Raw genomic sequence first — 25,510 nt, forward strand, 5'->3', positions numbered from 1 at the left:
AATCGTAAATAATACAGCCACCAGTATAGCAACTGTTTCAATGAAGCAATGAAACAATAAACCGGGAAGGTAAGCTTGATTAAGTCCAGCTATTAATATTGAGGAGACATAATGAAAATGATACGTGACCTGGAGACTCAATGTCTTAAATTGATTAAGGTCCCTTGGTATTTGTTAGCCTGTGCATTTCATTATAGATCTGCAGCTACCTTGTATTGTTTGTAGATTATGAAGGTTCATAATGTCGTTAATATTTACAACGTTCTTATAAGAATTTGACATTAGAAATATTCCAAAACTTAGCTTCAAAATAAATTACCTAGTAAATGTTGTTTTCAGAATATTTCATATACAAATCTGAACACCTAAATTAACAAAAATAGTAAATGCACAATGAAATATTCCTGGGTTAAAATACTGCACAATCGAGTCATAGTAATTAAGAATTCTTCTCATTAAGACTACACCGCGTCTATTAAAACATTTCTTCCCTTAAAATTACTATAGCTGAAGAAAGACCAGCTTCTTTTAAAACAAGGGGACGTCCCCGCGGGGACATTTTAATTTTTTGCTCCGTTGCTTCCGCTCGCACTCTTTATTACTTTATTTCACTCATTATAAATACCAGAATTCAAGACATTGAATCTTAAACGAATTGCTGATGGGAAATGGTTTGTTTATTTAAATAAACACTTCCAAGGGTAGGACTAAAAGGTTATAGATGACAACATAGATGAAAGATGTTAGATGGTGTTGCATGAAGATACGATAACGTGATAAACAAGGTTTAGAATTATAGTTTCAAGGTACAGTAATAAATTGAAAGTAGTACAAATAGATCATTTAAATGCATTTGCATTTTGTTGTTGTTATTTGATTAATCAATTTTCATAAAATTGCGAAAATTGAACTTTTCAAGATTGTTTTGATTGCTATGCAGGGGCCTTAGACAAACGTACATAACGCCATGGAATAGAAACTGCTAACGCTAATTATTATTGACATAAGCTCATGACATTTTGGTAATGGTTCGGTCACACTACCAACGACGAAGACGACCACGACCAAAATTCCAATCTTGCCGAAATTTGTTCAAAATCATAATAATAAAAAAAAAAATAATAAAAATGTTTATTTTGCCAAAAACATTAACTTTACAAAAATATGTGCGCTGACTCTTGAACTAGAGTAACTCTGTGTCTCAAGAGCCAGCGTTCCTCCTTATAAATACAACTACATAAGTACATTTTTAAGCAAAACAAAAATTCGGTTTAATTACAAAAAGTTTAAATTAAAAAAAATATATATATATAATATGCATAATATGTATGTGAGAGCGAAAGCGTGAGTGTGTGTGTGTGTGAGCGTGAGTGTGTGTGTGTGTGTGTGTGTGTGTGTGTGTGTGTGTGTGTGTGAGCGTGAGTGGATGTGTGTTAGCGTGTTTGTGTGTTGTGTGTGTGTGTGAGTGCAGAGCGTGTACTTATTTCCCTCAGTTCTTACTATATTTTTTTAAAAGTTGTAATTTTCTCTGTCTCCAAATAGTCTAATGTTTGTAATATTTTTGTTAACTTTTTTTTAAAGTCATGTTTGTTAAGATCAAAAATCAAAGTGCGGCGATTTATTTTATTGTAAATCAATGAACTCAGAACGCGGTACTGATGCTTGGCAAAGCTTGTCCTGTGGGGTACTAAGGGACAAATATCTCTAGAACTCCGTTTGGCTGGGTCACGTGAAGAGGGAACTTTTGGATGTTTTTTGATAATAGTTCGCAGAATGTAAAGCTGTCTTACCGTGAGGACTTCACAGTGAGCGTAGAGTTCGTTTGTTGGAAACCTGAATGGTTTGTGAGACATAACTTTAAGCACAGAACGTTGTGCTTTTTCTGCAATAAGCATTATACTCTTACAAGCACCACCCCAGGCCGGTATGCAGTAGCTTAACACCGATTGACATAAACTAGAGTAGACTAATTTCATAATATCAAAGCTAGCCGAGTTACGCGACTTTTTTAAAATAAATGTAAGTGATCTTATTCGTGCTGCGATAACATTAATTTGTGGATGCCATTTTAGTCGATCATCTATGGTAACACCTAGGTATTTGTAAGTTACTACACGCGATAAGGAAGGACAGCCACATGAGATAGTTTCAGTTGTATCACACGAATGAACATTTATTTTAAAACTTAATGGTGGCGCTCCCCGGTTATTTATATAAAATGGAATAAATTTAGTTTTCACAACATTGACAGTCAACAAATTAGATGATAGCCATGACATAACAATTCTTAAACAATTTTCAGCCCTATATTGAAGCTTTGACCAGTCTGAGTCCCAAATTACAAGTGCAGTATCGTCTGCATATGTAAATATATTGCAGTTCTGAAGTTTAATTTGGCACAGTTTATTTATATATATTTGAAAAAGTGTAGGTCCAAATATACTGCCTTGTGGCACGCCATAGGTAATAGGCACATCGTCACTTAAGTGCTCATCAATTTTAACACATTGGACCCTATTTGATAGGTAATCAGCAAAAATCTGTAGTGGGCATCCCCTCACTCCAATTTCTTCAAGTTTTTGTATAAGGATGGGGACAGAAACTGTGTCAAAAGCCTTTGATAAGTCTAGAAATACAGCCAAACATCTAGCTGAATTATCTAAGTGCCCGACTATATCTCCAACAAGATCAATAACAGCGTCCTCTGTAGACAGACCCTTCCTAAAGCCATATTGCTTACTTGATATAATGTTATTCCTTTCCAAAAACTTACACGTTCAAGTATTTTAGATAAGCTGGTTAATACTGAAATTGGTCTATACTGGTTAACATCCTCTCTGTCCCCACCCTTAAACACTGGATGAACAACTGCCTTTTTAAAAGCATTAGGAAAGATTCCATGTTCAATACTTTTGTTACAAATATGAGTGATAATGGGGGCGAGGGAACGTCGACACATCTTTAAAACCTTTGATGAAATACCGTCCCAACCGGTCGCACAGTCAGATCTTAAATTTAAAATTATGGATTCAATCTCAGTTTGATCTACATTAGGCAAAAATAAGGAATTAACAGAGGACGGCAGACAAGTGTAAGAGAAACTGTTAAAGGGAGAAACTTTAATAATTGATGCAAGTCTTTGTCCAGTATCAGCAAAGAAATTGTTTACTACATTAGTCGAAGTTTTTAGAGAAGTGGCTATTTTTAAGAGACCTGAAGAAGAAATGCGTGATTTTTTTGTGTTCGTTATTTCGGTGATCGCTTGCCAAGTAGCTTTAATATTATTTCTAGCTTTTGTTAGTATACTTTTCTCGTATTCGCGTTTCAATGTTCGTAGGAGACGATTACAAAAATTACGATACCTACAGTAAGATAATTTAAGTATTATATTATCAGGTGATTTCCTCACATTCTTATGCATTTTATCGCGGTTCCTAATACACCTTAAAAGCCCTGGCGTTATCCAAGGTTTTATGTTTCTATTCTTTCTAGGAACTTTATGTTGAGTAGTATGTTTTTTTACAGTATCAGATATGAGTGAAATTAATTTGTCTGTTATAATATTTGGATCATTATTATTCATAAGACCTGAAAGATCGATATTTTCTAATTCCAGCTGAATACCAAGATAATCAACACGCGAAGCATAATTATGAGTTATAATTTTTTGGAAATCTATATTTAGTGATGCCAGATATTACTGGCATGTGGTCAGTGATACAAGATTCTATAATTAAGACAGTGCGATCAAGTGTCGATTTTAGTAAAATATGATCAAGACAGTTTGCCTGTCTAGTGGGAGACGTATGTGCTGGAAACAGACCGTGGGTGGCACTTAGGTTAAGATAGTCATGAGATCTAGAATCCACGTTATTCTCTTTAATATCTATATTAATATATCCAATTAGCGAAATGTTTGAAAATTTAGAAAATTGAGTAAAAACAGAATCGAGGCTATTTAAAAAGTTGTCAATATTTTCTTTAGATTTTAAGGATGGCGATCTATAAATGGCAACAATTGCAATTGATTCAAGTTTGCAAACTAGACAGTTAGCATCTTGGAAAAGCGGTTCGGAAATCGAGCATTTTAAAAAATTTAATCAATATTTAAATCTCTCATCATTCTAGTACTCGGAAATAAAAAATTTCGAGGTCAATTAATAAAAAAAATAGGGTTTTTTTGCGATTTTCGCTGAGACGATAAGTTTATCATACAATCACCTGAACCAAAATTGTAGATCATCTAATTATCTATAAAAAATGTTAAATACATTTTTTTCCAGGAGCCTCCGTTTCTATGAAAAACCTGTTTGTTTATTCATTGATCTCAAAAAAAATGTTTCCAAACACCAATACGTCAGGAAATTCTTAAATGTCATTTTAATTATGTTTTGCACAATTTTATTTCATTGCGACTGGTTGAAAATTTTGTTCGTGGTCGTCATTGTCGTTGGTAGGGTGACCGAATCCTTAGGCAAAACATCGTACGCTTATGTCAATTTCTATCGATAGCGTATTCTATTCCTTGGCGTTTTGACATTTGTCTCGGCCTGCTGGTTTGTGGATAATAACTTGACCAAAAAGCTAATAAGACTATGACAGTTTAAATTCTAATGTAAATGAATACTGATGTATTAAAAATAACAAGTTCTTCACAAAAACACGGAATATCTCTATACAAAGTGTTAAACTTGTATTTGTCTTTTTGCCAAGAAAACTTGGACATGCACAAATACTTGGCACATTCGTAAACTGCGAGACAAAGGTGCATCCCAAAGGAAACGCATCAAAAGCTTTCACAAAAAGCTGTCCTTTTTCAACAATCCAGCACGTCTTCATCAAGAAACGAGAAACCGAACAATGGCTCTTTACAAAGGAATAGTTCCACGACAATGCTTACAGTAGTTCCAATATTATTCTAGACTTGCAGCCAACGACGTGCTGACACACAATTATGACCCCCATCCGTTTGGAATAAGCCTGTGTTTCCCATAAATCATATTCGAAGTACAACCAATCAAGTTCTGAACTGTCAATAATATGAATAGGCGATTTAACTCCTTAGAACAAAAGGATAAAGAAGAAATTTGTGTGTAAGGAAATAGGTATAATATATCATTCGGGAAGTTTGGTGGATATTCAAAGATGTCAAAGAGTTATATATTGCGGTGGGCGCAAATGGTCTCGCGTACAATGGGCTCTTTAGATAGTTATTGAGTTGTGAAGTAGTTAAATTCTTTTGTTTTAAACATTTGTCAATTTTCAGCAGCTATTTTATTATCATATTGATGGAATCGCTGTTCTAATGGTCTGTTGGAACCATAAAGTTTACCATGTTTTTAGATTAGAAATAAGCATATGAAAAGGGCAAATTTATTTTAGAAATATCAGTCTGGCTAGGAAAACGTAATATTTTTGATAAAACTTATATTTTCACGTATATTATATGAACGATATTTTTAGATCTATATTGCTATTAATATGGGAACGCATTAAAACTGGCCCCATTTTAAAATGACAAAAATTATAGAAAAGGAGATTACTGATTCAACACTCAATATTATTAGAATTGTTGACAGTATTTCCTAAAGAAAAACCTCAATTAAAGTACACACCTGTTCAGGCCGCAATCCAGGCGGCACCCAAGTGTATTCTTCCAGCGCGCACCCTGAATCATCATCACTCTGCGAATGCCGGTGCGGGTCCCCCGGCTTCATCAGTCGTTCAGCATGTTCCAACAATCCCCTGAACTTCCCCTGCACGGGATGAGGAGATAGCGACATAGCTGACTGAGGTGATTGCGGGGAGTGGTAACTTGGACCCTGATTCAGGTTTGGAAGCGCATAGTCCTGGTATTGACTTCTTCTGAAGTTCGGGTACGAGTAAGGGTGTGGAGAGTTTGAAGTGCTAGGTATTGAGGATCCGCTGTGGCTTGGTTGCGGTGATGGTAGGTGGGGCTGCGGTGATGGAAGACGTGGTTGGGGGGAGGGGAGGTGCGGGGGTGACGCTGGCGCGGGGGGAGGTGGTGATTGCTGCTCTTGCAGTGGCGGTGGTGACGAGCCGGTTGGTGATACCACGCAGTTGCGGCAGACTGGTCTGAAATGGAGGAATGGGTTGTTAATATTTTCGGCTTTAACAGAAAATTTGTATTGTACATGTTTATGTAATGTGATGATAAACATAATAGAGTGTGAATACTTTATTTTACAGAACTATACGGTAGGTACCGCGCACAGTAACTATACATATATTAAAAGGATATTACAGTATTTGTTGTAACAGAAATATACTAGCGGTCCGCCCCGCCTTCGCCCGTGGTAGATATTTCGCAATAAAAGGTAGCCTATATGTTCTTTCTCAGGGTGTACAGATTATCTGTGCCAAATTTCATCAAAATCGGTCAAGTAGTTTATGCGTGAAAACCATACATACATACATACAAACCTTTCCTCTTTATAATATTAGTATAGATATGTACATACAGATTAATTAATAATCTACGAAGTATTAATATAAATCAATAGGAAATTATTTGGAAAATCACTCTATCTTTTCTGTAGTCGATATATTTGTTTTAAAAAAGCATGATGTAGAACAATTCAAAGTATGTACTCTAGCAAGGGTTATTAATAACTACAATAACAGTCGCGTCGTGATGAGACCGCATTTTCTTATGTGTGATTGATTTCTTGCATTCGAAGCAACAGTGATTTATTACGTGCTTGCTTCATTACATTACTTAGAACATTGTTGTAGAATAATCTAAAGATATTTTTATTTACGTTTGAAATTATAAATAATCCATACTAATATTATAAATGCGAAAATAACTCTGTCTGTCTGTCTGTCTGTTACTCAATCACGCCTTCACTACTGAACCAATTTGCATGAAATTTGGTATAGAGATATTTTGATACCCGAGAAAGGACATAGGATAGGTTTTATCCCGGAAATCCCACGGGAACGGGAACTATGCGGGTTTTTCTTTGACTGCGCAGGCGATGCCGCGGGTGGAAAGCTAGTACTTTATAACTATTACACATTTTACGAATGTTAAAAAAATCTGTGAAAGAAATCATAGCTTATTATTTATGTTTCCCATTTAAGTGCTTTTCATTTCAGTATTGTATATCGCATAGTTTTCATGATTATTTTAAATATTGTGCCCAATGTGCCCAATATTTTTTACAATCATAATATGTCATGAATATTAGAAAAGCATTTAGCCATAATTATTAATTAGTAATCTATGGTTAAACAGCTATTGCATAGCTTCTATCGCGGGCCTTGAGCTCGGGGACCGAATCGAAAATTCCGTAACGAAAAAACCTCACGCTCCCCACTCCGACTGGTGCGGAGGTGTGGCTTGAAGGCATGCCATGCAATAGCTCTCCCCGAGTGCCACACGTCTTTTTTAGAATTAGTCCCATTTTTTTACAATTTGCTACCAACTTCAATAAAACTGTGGACCTCCAGTGTATGCTTTACCACTGAGCCATCAGTTAATCTTTGTAAGCAATTACTCTGCGTTATCAATCGCATCTTGGCTGAAAGATTAATGCAATCAATATCAAGATGCGATGGCGTAGCAATAGATGAGTCATTATGCTATGCTCATGCCGCGGGTTCGCTTGTGTGTGATGATTTAGCAATTATAGGCTGTTTTCATATGTATACGTTAAAGTTTCACCGAATTTTCACTTTTCATTTTTTATTACACATGATAATGCTTAATAGATACTTAATTGAACGTTTTTAACCGACTTGCAAAAGAAGAAGTTCTGTTCGTCTGTATGTATTTTTAATTTTATAAGTTAAAAATTAATTACCTACATCAAAAATAAGTCTCTTAGTGCTTAGACACACAATACCTATCCCAATAATCTCAGGCTATAACAAGTTTTTACAACGAAATATGACAAATATATTTTACAAACGAATCTATAAAATACCCTACTATTTCGCAAACTACAAATTGATTTACCTCTACTGGTTTTTCTTCATCTTTCAACTATAAAGGTCTCTTGTGAGGTCGATAAAAGCACATATCCATGTATTACATGCGGGTCACACGACGTGGGAATGTCTGTCTGCGCCGCATTTTAATGTACTACGCATTGTATGCTTATTTTATTTTTAGATTTTACCTTCATTCAACGGTTAAATGGTGTTCTCGATTTCGTGTAAACCTATTCATTTGGTGAGTAGAGGTTAGAGAAGTGAATACGTAGGTATGTATTTTTTTGTTCAAATATCTACATATTATAGTGATTTTGCACAGGACTGTTCGGTGTCTGTAGTCAAAGTATATAATGTGTAAATTATTGTTATTTTATAAAATATTTTGTAAATAACTACGTCAAAACAGTTCGTATCAACCCGCTCTATGTATTCAAAGAAAAAGCCTCAAAATTACCACTTTTGCTTACATAGTAAAAGTAGCTTAGTTTCAAAAAAGTCAACTTATCCATAAACGACATAACACATAAAAATTGATTAATGATTTTTTCTTAGCTATGCTAACTAAAGATATGGGGAAATAAGAAAATTAAACAGAGCATTTACATGTAATACTTACTTTCAAATAAAGCCTATTTTATTATTAGTAGTGTAAAGTATTTACTTCAATCACAATCCACAATTGTGCAATTTATGTGTATTCTTTTTTTACACGTTTTATATTAGCTTCACCTGTATGTTTGTATGTTTGTAACCGACTTCTTTGGGCGCGATTTTGACCCACTTTAAACGGCCAGATTTCGTTCAAACTTTGTGGATTTATTGAGGACCGATGACAATACACTAATTTGATTTTCTATTTTTTAGTTCGGTTTTCTATAAAAAGCGTGTTTTTTAGTTTTTTTAAACTATTATATATATTTATGTAATGTCTGTAATTTGGTGTGTACAATAAAGTTCTCATTCATTCATTCATTCATTCATTCCACAGAATCGAGTTAAATACCGTGTACGTTTTTAATTCCCACCTGTTAATTTATAAACGATTTAAAATCAGTGTAAAGAGGAAGCAGTTATCTCACAAATTGGACTCAGCTACCGTAGCTATAATCGATTTTACCAAACCTAATGATTGGATTCAATGAACCGAGTACGGTTGACGGAAGTCAAAGTTATTTTTATGTGATTCAAAAAACTTTTTATAGGAACAAGTTATTTTGTTAAACATTACAAGTTTCAGAAAAACGTTTCCAGGTCGAAGCAAGTGATTTTACGAAAATATTTGAATGCAGTTCTATTCCTTTTTAAAAATATAGGAATGTTTCGTTTCAGCAAAATTTGTTATCTCCAGTATGTCAAGTACTTACTAATTCCCTCCAGGTCCCATCGAAGATTTCCACACTGTATACATATTTAAGTAGTACTGACTCTACCATATTATCCCTAATATTATAAATGCGGAAATAACTCTGTCTGTCTGTCTGTTACTCAATCACGCCTTAACTACTGAACCAATTTGCATGAAATTTGGTAAAGAGATATTTTGATACCCGAGATAGGACAAAGGCTACTTTTTACCCCGGGACATAGGATAGGTTTTATCCCGGAAATTCCGCGGGAACGGGAACTATGCGGGTTTTTGACTGCGCGATGGAAGCCGCGGGTGGAAAGAGAGTATTATAATATTTAACAAAATGTACATAAAAATAAAACTATCAGATCCATTTCATCTATTTGACTGATATGTTTCTTTATTAAGTAAGAATGGTTCTTTCGTTTATTTGTCTCCTACGCTGTGTCCTATGCTTATAACTTAAATAGGGTTCAAGACGAATTAAATATCTAGGTTTAATCAAAGAAACATTTTAATCAATTAAGCAGTATTAAGACAGTTACTAGCTCCAACTAATCGCTTATAAATCAAAACATACATCAAAAGAGCCGCCGCGGAACTGAGATGGAGCGATTAAAATAATTCTGAGCAGCACCAGGAAATATGGATTGAGGAAGGAAGCTAGCAAGAAGAACGATTGACATACCTCATGGGGTTCACCGACTGCAAAAAGAGGTTCAATTGTTATGTGTGTACTATGTTTGTACTATTGGAAGTGCAAAATAGTCATCATTAGCCTAAAAATCAGCGCTGTTTTGTGCAGCAATTTGCTGGGGCTGAGTGCGTCTGCCTCATTAAGATTGTATAAAATGTGTTTTAATTCAGTATTTGGCTATAAGAATCTTTATTTCTTTCATGTCATGACACACTGCAAGTTACATATAATATGTATTTAGAATTGTTTTAGATGAGTGAATCATATCTATTTTCGTTATTATTGCAATGTATTATATTTACTCCAATATAGAGAACAGTATAAGTTTTATGAAAATCAGTTCAATTTGAAAAATACTTACCAAAGTATGTAGATTGTATGTCGTAATTAATGTAATAAATGTAGATCGTTAAGTATAGTTACTTTATTTAGGTACATTTGGGTACAATTTTTCTTTCTGTGATATTTGCTTGTCAATTTTAAATATTAAGTACAAGATTAAGTACCATACTATTCTTAAAATACTTTTTATTTGTAGTCTATGACACGAAGTTGTATTTTCATTTTTCACATGTCTGTATCATAAATTATTTGGATAGCACCGGAAAGGCGCTAACAAGGCCGTTATTCAATGACCCCAATAAACGTAGAAAATTTATAAAACACCCAGTTCAGGATATACCGGTTTTTATAAACTATATTTCCATATAAAAATGGTTTTTTAATGCATAATACATGTGTTTAATAAAAAAGCTACGACAGGATTATAAATCAAAATGCTTTTTATGTTACATTTTCTAAACTGCATTTGGTCTAAAACACGCTATTTTATATGGAATTAAAAACTAGATTTGTTGGAAATTTACAAAGTTCTAGAAGTGTTCCGTTTATCTTACCTAACTCGTAAGTGTTTAGCGTTCAATTGAATTTATTAACCATTCTTTATGAAAACTAAAAAGATTGTCTATGAAAAGCGGATATTATATAAAATATAAAAACTCTACAGTAAAAAATATTTTAAATATATAAAAATATTTTTTTCAAATTACAGCTCAATTATTTTTAGTTTCATAATATGTTGTCACCTTCCTCTATTCAATTCGATTTCATTAATTCATTTAGTTCATTCAGTTTTATTATAAGAATAAAAGTATTACGAAAACACATAAAATGCACCAAACCGCAAAGCAATTTATAACAAGAGCTGCTGCAGATAAAAAATCACATAAACATGTTTCCTTGCGTTCCAATTTCCAATAACATATATTTTTCTATCACGTCTAGGACATAAATAAATGTCTTATAGGTGTCGTGAATCGGTGTCAGAGACTCGTTTGCATACATTAATACAAAACGAGTCACTTTAGATAGCAATCATTTATAGCTTATACATAATTAACATATGTTTGAAGAATTGGAATGTTCACCCTGATCTGGATTAAGTGAATATTTCAGCTTTATTCATTTCCATTAATTATAAATTTTTTAAATCAATCAATTCATTCATTGCATCTTGCACTACGGAACTAAACACGGATAATATAATATGTAGATACTAGAGTACTAAAACAACTAAAGTTACATTAATAATACAAAGATGACTTGATTTTATGCTGCAAAGATTTTGAATTTATATTGCAGCCATTTTAAATTAAAGCATCCCTTAGATCTATAAAATTATTTAGGTATTTCAAATTTTAAAAATAAATTTTTATTTTTTATCTAAAATAGAATAATATAAATAGGAATAAATTAATATTATAATCAAGATAAAATTGACGTTTGGCTTAATAGTCAACCTGTCGTCAACGCTCGTCCGGAGGTCTTTGACACTGCTTATGATAGTGTGACATCAGCTGAAACTTGGAAATACTGCACTCTGTAATAATATTATAGAAAAAAAAAATTTTTTTTCGTTTGTTTGTATCGAATAAGCTACGAAAGTACTTAAGCGATTTGATTATATTCTACTGGTAGAAAGCTTAATTATTCCTGAGTGCCATGCTATATTTATTTTTAATTTCATAACGGGTCAAGAAAGATATTGTAAAAATTCAATCGTTTCTTACTGTGAACTATGAAAAAACTATTAATTATTGAACATATCATAATATGTAGAGTCATAACTCTATCACGCAAAAATATTTTTAAGTAGCACAGATATAGTTACGGTTTGGTCTACAATATAATAATAGGCTTTAAACATACACGAAAAATATATAAAAACTAGATTTCCGCCCGCGGCTTCGCCCGCGTTTGCAAAGGAAAACCCGCATAGTTCCCGTTCCCGTGGGATTTCCGGGATAAAAACTATCCTATGTGTTAATCCAAGTTACCCTCTATATGTGTGCTAAATTTCATTGTAATCGGTTCAGTAGTTTTTACGTGAAAGAGTAACAAACATCCATACATCCATACAAAATATTAGATTAGATAGTTTAAGACAAGTTGAACATTTTTTTTCACGTAAATAAGCCAAACTTTTCGATGTTTTAAATTAAAATTCTAAATTTATATAAGCCACATAATAATACAGTTTATGCTATATTATGCCTATTTATGTATGTTCTACACCAAATGACTACTAAAACTACGAATCATGCAATATTTAATTTGAATATAAAATGATGTTTATTTTATCAATTCAACCTCACAGCAGGATGCAATTTTCAATATAAATTCTGATTGTCATTTATAATGTGTTTTCTATTCAAAATTAAAGATATTTATTAGTAGGTTTATGTGTAGGTATTGTAATTTATTTAGATGTTTTTCGTGAAACTATCAATCTGGAGTTCGTACTCGAACTGGATTTTCTTCTATTTTTGAATACAACAAGATATATTTTAACTTAATGCTTAAAATATAACTTTTCTAGATAATAAATCGATTCTATTCGCATATAGATTTATTTTGACATTTTTGGAATCTATATAGTCTAAGAGTCACAAAAAAAATTCAGTTGAATTCCTACAGTTTTATTTGAAAATTTTCTATCGACTTTAAAAAAGGAAGGTTCAAACTAATCTGGTTGTTATACGATATATATTAAAGATTAAACCACTTAAGAAATTTAATGAGTGTTCTATAATGGCTCAATTCGAATATTTTTTATGTATATAAATGGCTACCTATGGAATGGGTAGGCATCTCGTATGCTAATTCGATGATAAAGCCATAAATACAACGATAATGTCGTATATTTGAAAAATACTGTTAAAAACTGTTGTCATAAATTTTGTAAAAATATATTTTATGTTGTTGATAATCTTTTAAAGTCGTAAAACGTTTAGAATAATCCATGTTAAATTAGCGAGCAAAAATATAAACAGATTTTATCCTAACTTCTTGATACGAAAATATATAACTATTTTATTGCATAAAAAACTATAAAAAACATTTTTTTTAAACAATATAAAAAAAAATCGATCATCTGGGATTCTTATCCGCGTCTTTCGTCGTCCCGTTGTCAAGCTTATTAAGCAAATATAATAACAGATAATCTGTAACAGATTAAAAATATTTTGAGCCATTATTTCATCTTAATATATATAAATCTCGTGTCACAATGTTTGTCCTCAATGGACTTCTAAACCACTTAACCGATTATAATAAAATTCGCACACCATGTGCAGTTCGATCCAACTTGAGAGATAGGATAGTTTAAATCTCAAATCGTTTAAGAGAAAGCGGGCGAAGCCGCGGGCGGTAAGCTAGTATTCTATAGATTGAAAGATAAAGAAGTAAGATTTCGAATTCTGTCAATCGCTTTTAACGGAATCGTGAATAGATTACAACTACACATTTAAAATGCCATGTAATGCCACAGAAACTCAATATTCGCTCGTCACACGACATGTTCCAACCCAAATGCCATGTACAAAACAAAACAGCTGTCGAGGCTTGTCAGACACACGAATGCTTGGTACATGCATGTATCGCTTGTCACTGTATGTATAACCACAGAAAATACTATGCTATGTACCGTATCGAATAGAGTATAATATGACTCTTTGTTATAGACTATAGAGAAAAGGTTAGGTTATTTGGATTGGAACGTTGGTATCTTATGTCATGATTGAAAAGAGCTTCTCAAAGTTGTAAGTGTTAGGAAAATTTCTATTATTTTTGATTTACTTCATAGGTATGAAAAAATTTATACATAACATTATTACAATGATAACATTTATAACATTTATAGTATAACTAGCTTACCGCCCGCGGCTTCGCCCGCTTGGTATAAAACCTAATACATTATATACTAAAACATTCCTCTTAAATCACTCTATCTATTAAATAAAAACCGGATCAAAATCCGTTGCGTAGTTTTAAAGATATAAGCATACAAAGGGACATAGGGACAGAGAAAGCGACTTTGTTTTATACTATGTAGTGATGAAATAAGCATTTTCATCATCACCAGCATCTTCCAACACGCAGTTGGGCAAAGACATTTTATAAAGATATGAGGACTGCAGTATTAACAAAAATAGCTTTGATGGAAGTATAATATACTTGGAGCCTGCAGTTTAAGAAATAATAAATTAATTATGAAATACTCTTTGATTTAATCAATAAATGAGTGATTAGTGACTAAATTGTCACTAATCACTCATTTGCTAATGCATAAGTCAGCACTGCAATGTTATTTTCATTGCACATTCACTATTCAAGTTCACCCTTACTATGTAACACCTCGTAGGGACAAATTAGAAAGCTCGGAAGAGAGCAATTTCCTCAGCCATGCTAATTGCGCCTGCGCATTGGCGGAAGGGCGTCACCGTAAACATGTACACGTTAATTTTTTATGTAACCACTACTTTTATAGCTTCACAAGACCTTTTTTTTAAATTGTAAGCCATTGTGCAAAAAAAAATCTTACCGAAACACAAAAAACTTGTAAAATAAAATTTCGTTAACTAGAATTTGGACAACTTTAAAAGTGCAATATTAGAACTTAGATGATTTCACATGTAAGAAAACACGTCATATCTACGTTTATTCCTTATAACGATGTAATTTGTTCAATCTATATTTACCGTCTTGAAAACGTTCTACATATTCTAATAATTTCTTTAAAACCTACATTCACACGGTAAAGTTTTTCACAAGAAGTAAAAATCATATTTCTTGTACACCTCATTAAGGTAAGCTTACTAATTCCGATAATTCCGATGCAATATTCAGCGAAAACATAAACCCAGTTTATTGCAAGCGTAAAAACTGATTATTTATAGTTTAAGAGCAGGTGAAGTCTTTATTGAGGTAATTTAGTATAGAAATATACTAACGATTTGATATTATTTCGCTTTAAGTCGCATATACATTTATGTTAATCAGGTTATGTTGCTTCATACAAGCAAAGGGGCTTACAGTAAATTGCATAGGTTTTTGATAGTATATATTTACAAGAAGAAAATATAAGAAAAATGGATCGAATTTCGACTTCCTTAGATCGAATTTCGAACTCCAAGAGTTCGAATATCTTCTCATGATTCAATTTTATTTGTTCCTTTGCAAAAAAGTACTTATCATTCAATTATTTTTTGTACCCCAAATATTTAAATAATATACAGTAAATAAATACATAAAATTAGTCACCGTCTCCTAAACTACCCGTACTTTTTAAGACTCCATGCTATGTTTATGGACGAAATAATTAAAGCTTTAAGAGAGTATTTTATCTCTTAAGGTGCTGATTGGAGCAGCGGATGTTAAGAATATCTGCCGTGGGAGAGTAGGTTTGGTACCCGATTGAGGATACAGAACAATTATTTAAATTTTCGTTTATTTAAAATAGTTTATAAAAAAGTTAAGGGCAGTTAAGTTATATTTACAACACTTAATGCAAAATTTATTTAAAAACTCAATCATTAATAATTTATTCAGTAAGACCTGAAGTTGTTTCCAGAAGAATTTTTAAATCGTTACAACATGGTATTACCTGTGGTATTACTTAGTAGTTTGGTGGACTTAACTGTCGTATTACGTACTAGCGGTCCGCCCCGGCTTCGCCCGTGGTACATATTTCGCAATAAAAGGTAGCCTATGTTCTTTCTCTAAAGATTATCTGTGCCAAATTTCATCAAAATCGGTCCAGTAGTTTAAGAGTGAAAACCATACATACATAATTACAAACCTTTCCTCTTTATGCTTTATCGATACTCTACACATCACTAGTAAAGGACATCGACAATTATTAGTATAGATAGGTAGTATATTATTTCAGTTATTACGATTTTTCTGATGAAGGTAATTTTAAATCTCTCATTTTTCATATCTAACAGAAGAATATTAAAAACAGTATGTAAATATGCCTATCAATAACCAGTTTTCATTAAAATTACAAGGTTTTTTATGCATTACAAGTTCAAATGTACATTATGATATTATGTAAATGCAATGTATGGAATTATCATTATTATAAACATTAGTAAAACGCCTAAAACTAATTTAAAAAAACGATTATTATAATATTTCAAATACATTCCAGATAGACTCCCCGCGTCTTATTAAATATCTTTAATTTGTTATAATCGTGTTAAATTAATCGTAATACAATAATTAATTTGGATAAAACGTGTTTTTAATCGATTTCCAAAAGAAACTATAACTAAAAAAAATGTTGTGTGGTTTTATGAAACCACGGTAAAAGTGAAACTTACGATAATTATCGTATTTGTACGATAATTATCGTACGTCACGCGACATGCGCTACACAGACCAAAAAGTTTGAGACGATGTAATAAAAGTTTCACTTTAATATGGCTTTCTGATGGCACAATACTAGATGTTTTACCTGGATATTCTGTAGCAAGGACAAATACACAGAACAACAAAAACGGCGGGATAATAATCTATCTGCGAGACATCTACACCAAGACCATTTTACAATCGAACATAACTGACTCAGATAGTCTCCTCATTCAAATTGACACAAATACCGTTCTCCTAGGGCTATATCGTTCTCCTGCTTACTCAAACATAGATAGGTTCTTATTCTCTCTAGACGAAAACTTGAGTACATTAAGCAGATACCAAACAGTAATGGTTGCAGGGGATATTAATATCGACATATGTAATCCGGCTCATAACAAACGAAACGACTACCTGAATGTCATGGCATCGCATGGGCTTGTTCCAGTCATAAACGCTCCCACTAGACAGAAAGCATGCTTGGATCACATATTTATTAAATCACCCTTTGGACAAACTGGTGCTGTATATAAAAGCTCTATAACAGACCACGACATCGCTATTGCTGCAACTACAATCAATCATAAAGAGAGCTCCTCTCCTCGTATCCGATGGAAATTTTTTATCGACGAGACTGCGGTTACTAATGACATCAGTAATTTAACGTGGTCAAACGTACTTTCATGCAGCTATCTTAATACAGCAGTCACTATATTCACAACTTTAATATTAAACATCATTGATAAACACTCAAAAAAAGTACACATAAGTCGTAAAAAGCTTAACATAAAACCCTGGATAACTCCGAATCTTATCAAATGTATAAAACGTAGAGATAAACTGCACAGTCTCACCAAAAAACATCCCTACGATGAAAATAGGCGTCTCACTTACAAGAAATACAGAAATGTTTGCAACAAGCTTCTATTCACACTAAAGACCGAGTACTATAGCAAGCAAATAGAGGACACCAAGCATAATCCAAAAAAACTCTGGAATACACTTAAATCTATCATACATCCTTCCGCACACAAAAATGACCCGATAAAACTAGCTAATGACACACAGAACAACACACTAAATTCACTCAACCACTATTTCACGACAGTTGGCAAAAATCTCTCTAATACAATCTTAAACAGGCTCTCTGCAACAGAACAAACACTCACAAACAATCACTCACTGGCCACCCCGTCGATAAACTCTTTTTTCTTCCTCCCTACTGATGAATCCGAAGTCGACAAATATCTCTCACAGATTAAAACTGATAGCTCGCCTGGACCTGACGGCATCACGGCACGCTTATTGAAAAAAATAAGGCCTTTTATCGCTAAACCTCTTTCCTACATATTTAACCTGAGTTTAAGTACAGGCTCATTCCCTGATTGCTGGAAAATTGCAGCCGTAACCCCCATCCATAAAGGTGGGCCAGTCGACATCCCTGAAAACTTCAGACCTATCGCGCTACTAAATATCTTATCGAAACTTCTTGAGAAGATAGTTAACAGAAGACTACTTAACTACCTAGACAAACAAAATCTTATTAGTGACAGGCAATTCGGATTCAGAAAGGGTAAATCGACGGAAGACGCTGCCATACTGCTAACTAACTCAGTGGCCTCGCATATACAAAATGGCGAACAAGCTTTGGCGGTATTCATCGACCTAGCCAAAGCGTTCGATACCATCTCGCCGAGTCTGCTCATAAAAAAGTTAGAATCAGTCGGAATAAGGGGCCTTGCGCTTGACTGGTTCTCCAGCTACTTGACTGACCGCAAACAATACGTAAAAATAGACGGGATAGCGAGTGAGGTCTTACCAATTAAATTTGGCGTACCGCAGGGCAGCATACTCGGTCCCACCTTATTTACCCTGTACATAAACGAAATAGTAAACTTACCCCTAAATAGTGCTCAAATAATATCCTATGCAGACGACACAGCCATTATATTCCATTCTACCGGATGGGATGAGGTGTACAAACTCGCAGAATCTGGACTCCAAACTTTAGCTAAAGCTCTTGATAGAAATCTCTTAACTTTAAATATAAAAAAAACTAAATTAATTGCTTTTTCCAAAACACAGGCATCGAAACCTAATCAAAATCTCCAAGTTAAATTTCATACGTGCAACAATCCTGAATTAACCAACTGCGACCAAAACTGTACTACAGTGGAACGTGTAAAAACAATAAGATATCTCGGAATCACACTGGACGAAAACTTATCTTTCAAATCCCACATAGAAACATTGTCTTCGCGAACAAGAAAACTCATTTATGTAATGAAAAAACTGCGAGATTGTACTCCTCTTCCAATTCTCACCTCCGTATTTCACGCGCTCTGTCAATCTATTCTGCAATATGGCATATCTGTTTGGGGGGGCGCCGGAATAACTAACTTCATCACTGTGGAGAGAGCGCAAAGAGCCGTCATAAAGGTGATGCTGAGAAAACCCTTCCGCTTCCCAACAGCTGACCTGTATAGCGAGTTCGCAGTCCTAAGGGTCAGGCAGCTCTTCGTTCTCAAGGCTGTGTTAACTACTCACAGAACCTTAAAAATAAGAAAGGACTTTAAAAAACTTACCTCAAGGCGCACATTCTCACTGCCATGTCCTCGTGCATCCTCCCTTTTAGCTAAACGATGTCCAAAATTTTTATTTCCTCGGATATACAATAGTGTCAACAAACATTGTAACATAACACTACTATCGAACTACACATGCAAGAAAGTCATAAAGAAATGGTTACAAACGCTATCTTTTGTAGAAACCGAACAATTACTTAAAGGACCACTGAGCTAACACACATGCCTTCACTCACAAACAATGACACATACTCACACACACACACACACACACACGCAAACTCACACACACACACACACTATCACGAACACGCGTGCTGCAAACCGCAAAATAATGTACTTTGTGTTTTTCTTTTATTTATTTTTTTTATTAATTGTAGTAACTTCCATTACATTAGATTATTTACCTACTTGTTAACTCTCTACTGTCCATAACATATGTATATAACCAAGAAGCGCAACTCAGGGTCCCAAGACACAAGTATTTCACTTAGTTTGGGATCCACTGTCGTACTTTAATTGTAAAACATAAAATGGACAAATAAATTTATTTCATTTCATTTCATTCATTTCATTTCATTTCATTTCATTTCAATAAAAATGTATGAAAGTGTTTAATAAATCAACTTAACAAGCATTCAAAATTTGATAAAAATATGTGTTTAATAACTGCAGAGACACGGGCCTATGACACTATCCTATGAGGGTACAGGAGGCCATAATCCAGCACGCTGGCCAAGTGCGGGTTGGCGGTATTCACAATATTATGACCTCGAACTTTTGATTCTTCGACATGCTTAATGTGTAATTTTTTTTTAATTTGTAGGTGCTGTGCTGACGCAGGATTTTCGGCCGCGTCGCACAGTCACATAGCGTCGCCCCTCAGTGGTCCCATAGCTCGCGCCACCGACCCACGTTTTGTAGTTAGTGAATATAAATAATATATTTTTGTGTAATTTAGAAGAAATATAAAATTTAATTGGCCGCTATCTTTAATTTCATCTCCCTACACACAGCTACACTAAATTGGTGACCCCGACGTGATCTCGACCGGCGTGATATATCGACGTGAGTGTGTAGTAGGGAGAATAAATATTCAAAATTAATATATAAATACATATATACGGACAACTCAAGAAGAAACTACAGGGCGGTGGCAGCGGTAAAATTTAAATAACTAAATAAAATTTAATAACACATAAAAGTGCATATAAAAATTAAATATCACCATGGAACCGGTTAAAGAAGAATTTGCAAATTTATCGTCAATCTCCATTACGTCCCGCATCCCAGATTTTTGGAAGAAATCGCCGAAAATATGGTTTATACAAACGGAAGCAGTTTTAACGCCGCAGAAAATGTCAGATGAAGCGAAATACCAAATAGTAATTTCTAAATTAACGCCAGAAGTCATCGAGCAAGTCACGGACATTTTAATTAGCCCGCCGGAGACAGGAAAATATGAAAAATTAAAAAGAAGATTATTACAAATTTTTGAAGAATCGGAAGATCGACAAATAAAAAAATTAATTGGCGAAATGGAATTGGGTGATCAAAAACCGTCACATTTAATGAGGAAAATGCAAGATTTGGCGCGTGGACGAGTAACAACAGAAACACTTCTAGTTTTATGGCAAAATTTATTACCGCCGGCAATAAGAGCTGTGTTAGCCGTATCCGAGAGTAAAAGTGAAGATATCTTGGCATCAATAGCAGATAAAGTTATGGAGAGCATGACACCTTTAAACTCGGTATCAGCAGTTCAACAGTCCAGTTTAAGCAACAGTCCAGAAAATAATTTGATTGGTGAGATAGAAAAATTAAATAATCGACTGAGAAGATTGGAAACAAGAAATAATACATCAAATTTTAGAACGAGGTCACGATCCAGGTCAAGAGGTAGATTTCAACGTAATCAAAGGCATAATCCCAATTGGCTTTGTAAATACCATTACAAATATAAAAACAAAGCGATGAAATGTGTGAAACCGTGCAACTGGAAACCTAGTCAGCGTGAGAAACCAGCGGAAAACTAGCATCGGTGCAGCCAGCGACGGGTGCCTGCGACCGAGTCTACAGAAATAACCGTCTCAGTGTTTTGGACAGAAATTCAGGACTAAACTTTTTAGTTGATAGTGGTGCAAATGTGTCCGTCATCCCGCGTAGTGTGGTGTATGGTAAGGTTTATGCAGAAGGTAATAAATATAAATTATTTGCTGCTAATGGAACGGAAATTAAAACATATGGTATTCATTTTTTGTCTCTAGATTTGGGTCTGAGACGACCGTTCCGTTGGATTTTTATATTAGCGGATGTAAAGCAACCAATTATTGGTGCGGATTTCTTAGCTAATCATAAATTATTAATTGATTTAAACGGACGTAGATTGATTGATCAAGTAACTAATTTGAGTACTAAGGGAAATATCTCAAATTCTACTGTGCCCACTTTAAAAACAATTATGGAATGTCCATATTCCGATTTATTGAATAAATTCCCTGATTTAACTAAACCTATTTCTTACAAAGAGACGCCAAAACACGATGTTTGTCACTATATCGAGACGACAGGACCGCCGGTACATGCGAGAGCGAGGCAGCTTCCTCCTGACAGGTACGTAAAGGCTAAAAATGAATTTATTGTTATGCAAGAGTTAGGGATTTGTAGACCGAGTAGTAGTCCTTGGGCAAGTCCACTACATATAGTTCCCAAAAAAGATGGTAATATTAGGCCTTGCGGTGATTATAGACGTTTAAATGCAATTACGAAACCAGATCGTTATCCAGTACCACGTTTACATGATTTTACATATATTTTGGGTAATAAGAAAATTTTCTCTAAATTAGATATTAATAGAGCCTATAATTCTGTGCCTGTTGCAGAAAATGACATAAAAAAGACAGCAGTTATTACACCTTTTGGTTTATTTGAATTTATGCGTATGCCATTTGGTTTGCGAAATGCTGCGCAAACTTTCCAACGTTTCATGCAAGAAACAGTTTTAAAAGGTTTAGATTTCTTATTTATTTATATCGATGACGTCATTATCAGTTCAGAATCAGAAAGTCAGCATAGAGAACATTTAGGGCAAGTTTTTGATCGTTTTAATCAATTCGGTATAACTATCAATTTTTCAAAATGTAGTTTTGGTCAGCAAAAATTAGAGTTTTTAGGTTATGAAGTTTCTACCGAGGGCATTAAGCCGCTCGAAGACAAGGTTAAAGCAATTTTAGATTTTCCTAAGCCTAGTACTATAGAAGAACTTAGAAGATTTTTAGGCATGTTAAATTTTTATAGATCTCATATTCCTCACTCGGCTGAACATCAGTCAGAGTTAAATAAATATCTTGGTAGTGCGAAACGGAAAGACAAAAGTAAAATTAATTGGAATAAATTAGCAGAGCAAAATTTTGAACAATGTAAGATCGATTTGAAAAATGCAGTTTTGTTGACATATCCTTCCTTAGATTCTCCATTGTCTCTTATGACTGACGCTTCAGATACGTGTATAGGTGCAGTTTTACAACAAAAAATTAACAATATTTGGCAACCTTTAGGATATTTTTCACGTAAACTTACGGAAGCTCAGCGTAAATATAGTACCTATGATAGAGAATTGTTAGCGATATATTTATCAATTATTCATTTTCGCAACATGGTTGAAGGCCGCGAATTAATAGTTTATACAGATCATAAACCGCTTTGTTTTGCATTCAGTAAAATAGGTACAAATAGGGAAACTGCTCGAAGAACTAGGCAAATTATGTTTATTAGTGAGTTTTGTACAGATATTCGTCATGTAACAGGTAGGGAAAATATAGTCGCTGACACGTTATCGAGAATTGAAACAATAACATGTCCCACCGTGTTAGATTTCGCAGAACTCGCCCGAGCGCAGGAAACGGATGAACAACTTGCAGAAATGCGACACCGGTCAAACGTAAACAGTCAATTTACACTTAAGCGTGTTGCAATGTTCGATTGTAATAAACAAATTTATTGTGAAACATCCACAGATAGAATTCGACCATATTTACCTAAACAATTTCGACGTTTAGCTTTTGATGCTGTGCATAATTTAAGTCACCCGGGTATTAGAGCCACAAAGAAATTAGTAACAGATAGATATTTTTGGCCAGAAATGAATAAGGATATAGGAATTTGGTCTAAAACATGTATTAAGTGCCAAAGAGCTAAAGTCTCAAAACATACTGTATCCGATTTAGGAAGTTTTCAAGGCTCGAACCGTTTTGAGCATATACATATTGATCTTGTAGGGCCATTGCCAATTTCATCAGAAGGGTTTAGATATTGTCTAACAATCATAGATAGGTACACCAAGTGGCCCGAGGCTTTTCCTTTAAAAGAAATTACTGCGGAGACTGTGGCAAAGGTGTTGTATGAGGGTTGGATTTGTAGGTTCGGTTGTCCCCTTAGGCTTACAAGTGACCAAGGTCGACAATTCGAAAGTAATTTATTTAAGCAGCTTATGTTATTAATGGGAATACAAAAGTTGCGGACCACCCCATATCATCCACAGAGCAACGGTGCAGTAGAGCGTTGGCATAGATCTTTAAAAGCAGCGCTTATGGCTCGTTTAAATTGTAATTCATGGGTTGATGAACTAGCAACAGTATTGTTAGGGTTACGCACAACTGTTAAATTAGACACAGGCGTAACTGCAGCTCAAATGATTTATGGCAGTAATATAAGGCTGCCTGGTGATTTTTATGACACAAGTAATATAAAACCGTGTGACGAACATAGTTATGTTGATAAATTGAGGTCGATTATACACAGTATGAAACCGGTACCTAGAATTAATAAATTACCGTGTAAAATGTTCATTCATAAAGATTTAAGTGATTGCGAATATGTATTTTTAAGAAATGACACCGTACGGAAACCATTACAACCGCCGTATGATGGGCCATATCGTGTCATTAGTAGAAAGGATAAAACTTTTAAAATTCAATTAATTGACAGACAACTTAACGTTTCAGTAGATAGGTTAAAACCTGCATACGTTTTACCTGATGATAATAATATTGTGACTAAGTTCACAGGTAAGTCTGCTAATATGAGTGATAGTAAAATTAATGATTCGCTACATACAAAAAAGGTAATTAAAAAGGTAACGTTTGAGACAGACAAATCCAGCTGTAAAAATTATGTTACACGATCAGGGCGAATACGAAAAACGCCAAGTAAATTTATGTTTTAATCATGTACATAGCCATTGTTATTGCAATCATGCAAAGTTGCAAATTGTATGTTGTTGTTTTAGGTCACGTAATTCTTTGAATTTAAAGAATGGTTATATTTAAATATTTTATTCAACATTTTTATTTTCAAACTATATACAACTAAATATATACATTTTATACAATTATTTTTCTATATACAATATTTTACAATTTTACTATGGGATTAAATCAAACCAAGGAAAGTGTTGTCATTAACGAAAGTATTTCCAATGTTTCAAAGCTGGAAAATAAAATTAATATATTTGGAATCATAATAATTTTCATTGCAGTTATATTAACTATTTTTGTTTGTTGTGTTTTGAAACAACAGTGTATTAAAGTTGCTAGTAATTGGTTTAAAAAAGAAGTTATGAGTACTACTAGTTTATCTGTTCCTGAAATCAAGGTGGAAAGAACACGAGAATTAAATAAAGTTGTGTATTAACAAACGTGTAAGTTATATTTCTTTGTGTGTTATTAAAATTTAATGTCATGACGTTTCATATATTGCATTGTTATTGTATCTATCGTCATAGTGTAAGAGACGGGAACAATTTTAATTATATTTTCGTATTAATTATTGTGAATGATTTTATTTGCATGTTAATGTACTAGGTACATGATACCTTAATATTATACATTGCGTATTTTTTTATTAATAATGTTACTTTACATTATAAGGTTTGTGTGTATGTAATGTTATGTTGTTCGATCGTAGGACTTTATTAGATTGTATTGTTGGCAAATGGCCGCAATGATGCCAAGAGAGGACATCATAACGTTATATCAAACACCATGGCTGCAGACTAGTAATTTTTATATGTTAAGTATCTTTTTTAAAATAAATGTTCGTGTGTTTATAAAAATGTTTCACCGACTCCTGAACTAATCTTGTATTATGTTTCACATTGTTATTTTTTGTCTGTCAGCAGAATTGTTAGGGTTCGTTGTGCGAGTTAGTAATCTAAATAAAGAT

General features: G+C 33.7%; 1 protein-coding gene across 4 annotated transcripts in view; it reads right to left on the bottom strand.

Moving 5' to 3' along the window:
• Window positions 1–25,510, bottom strand: part of LOC123699060 (protein prickle-like) — a 122,498-nt gene that overhangs the window by 63,805 nt on the left and 33,183 nt on the right. For all 4 annotated transcript variants that reach the window (XM_045645923.1, XM_045645922.1, XM_045645924.1 and 1 more), the window contains exon 3: window positions 5,616–6,096. In XM_045645923.1, the coding sequence (XP_045501879.1) occupies window positions 5,616–6,096 (481 nt within the window). The remainder of the gene's footprint in view (window positions 1–5,615; window positions 6,097–25,510) is intronic.

Source organism: Colias croceus, chromosome 17 (assembly GCF_905220415.1).
Source record: "Colias croceus chromosome 17, ilColCroc2.1".
Lineage (NCBI taxonomy): Eukaryota > Metazoa > Arthropoda > Insecta > Lepidoptera > Pieridae > Colias > Colias croceus.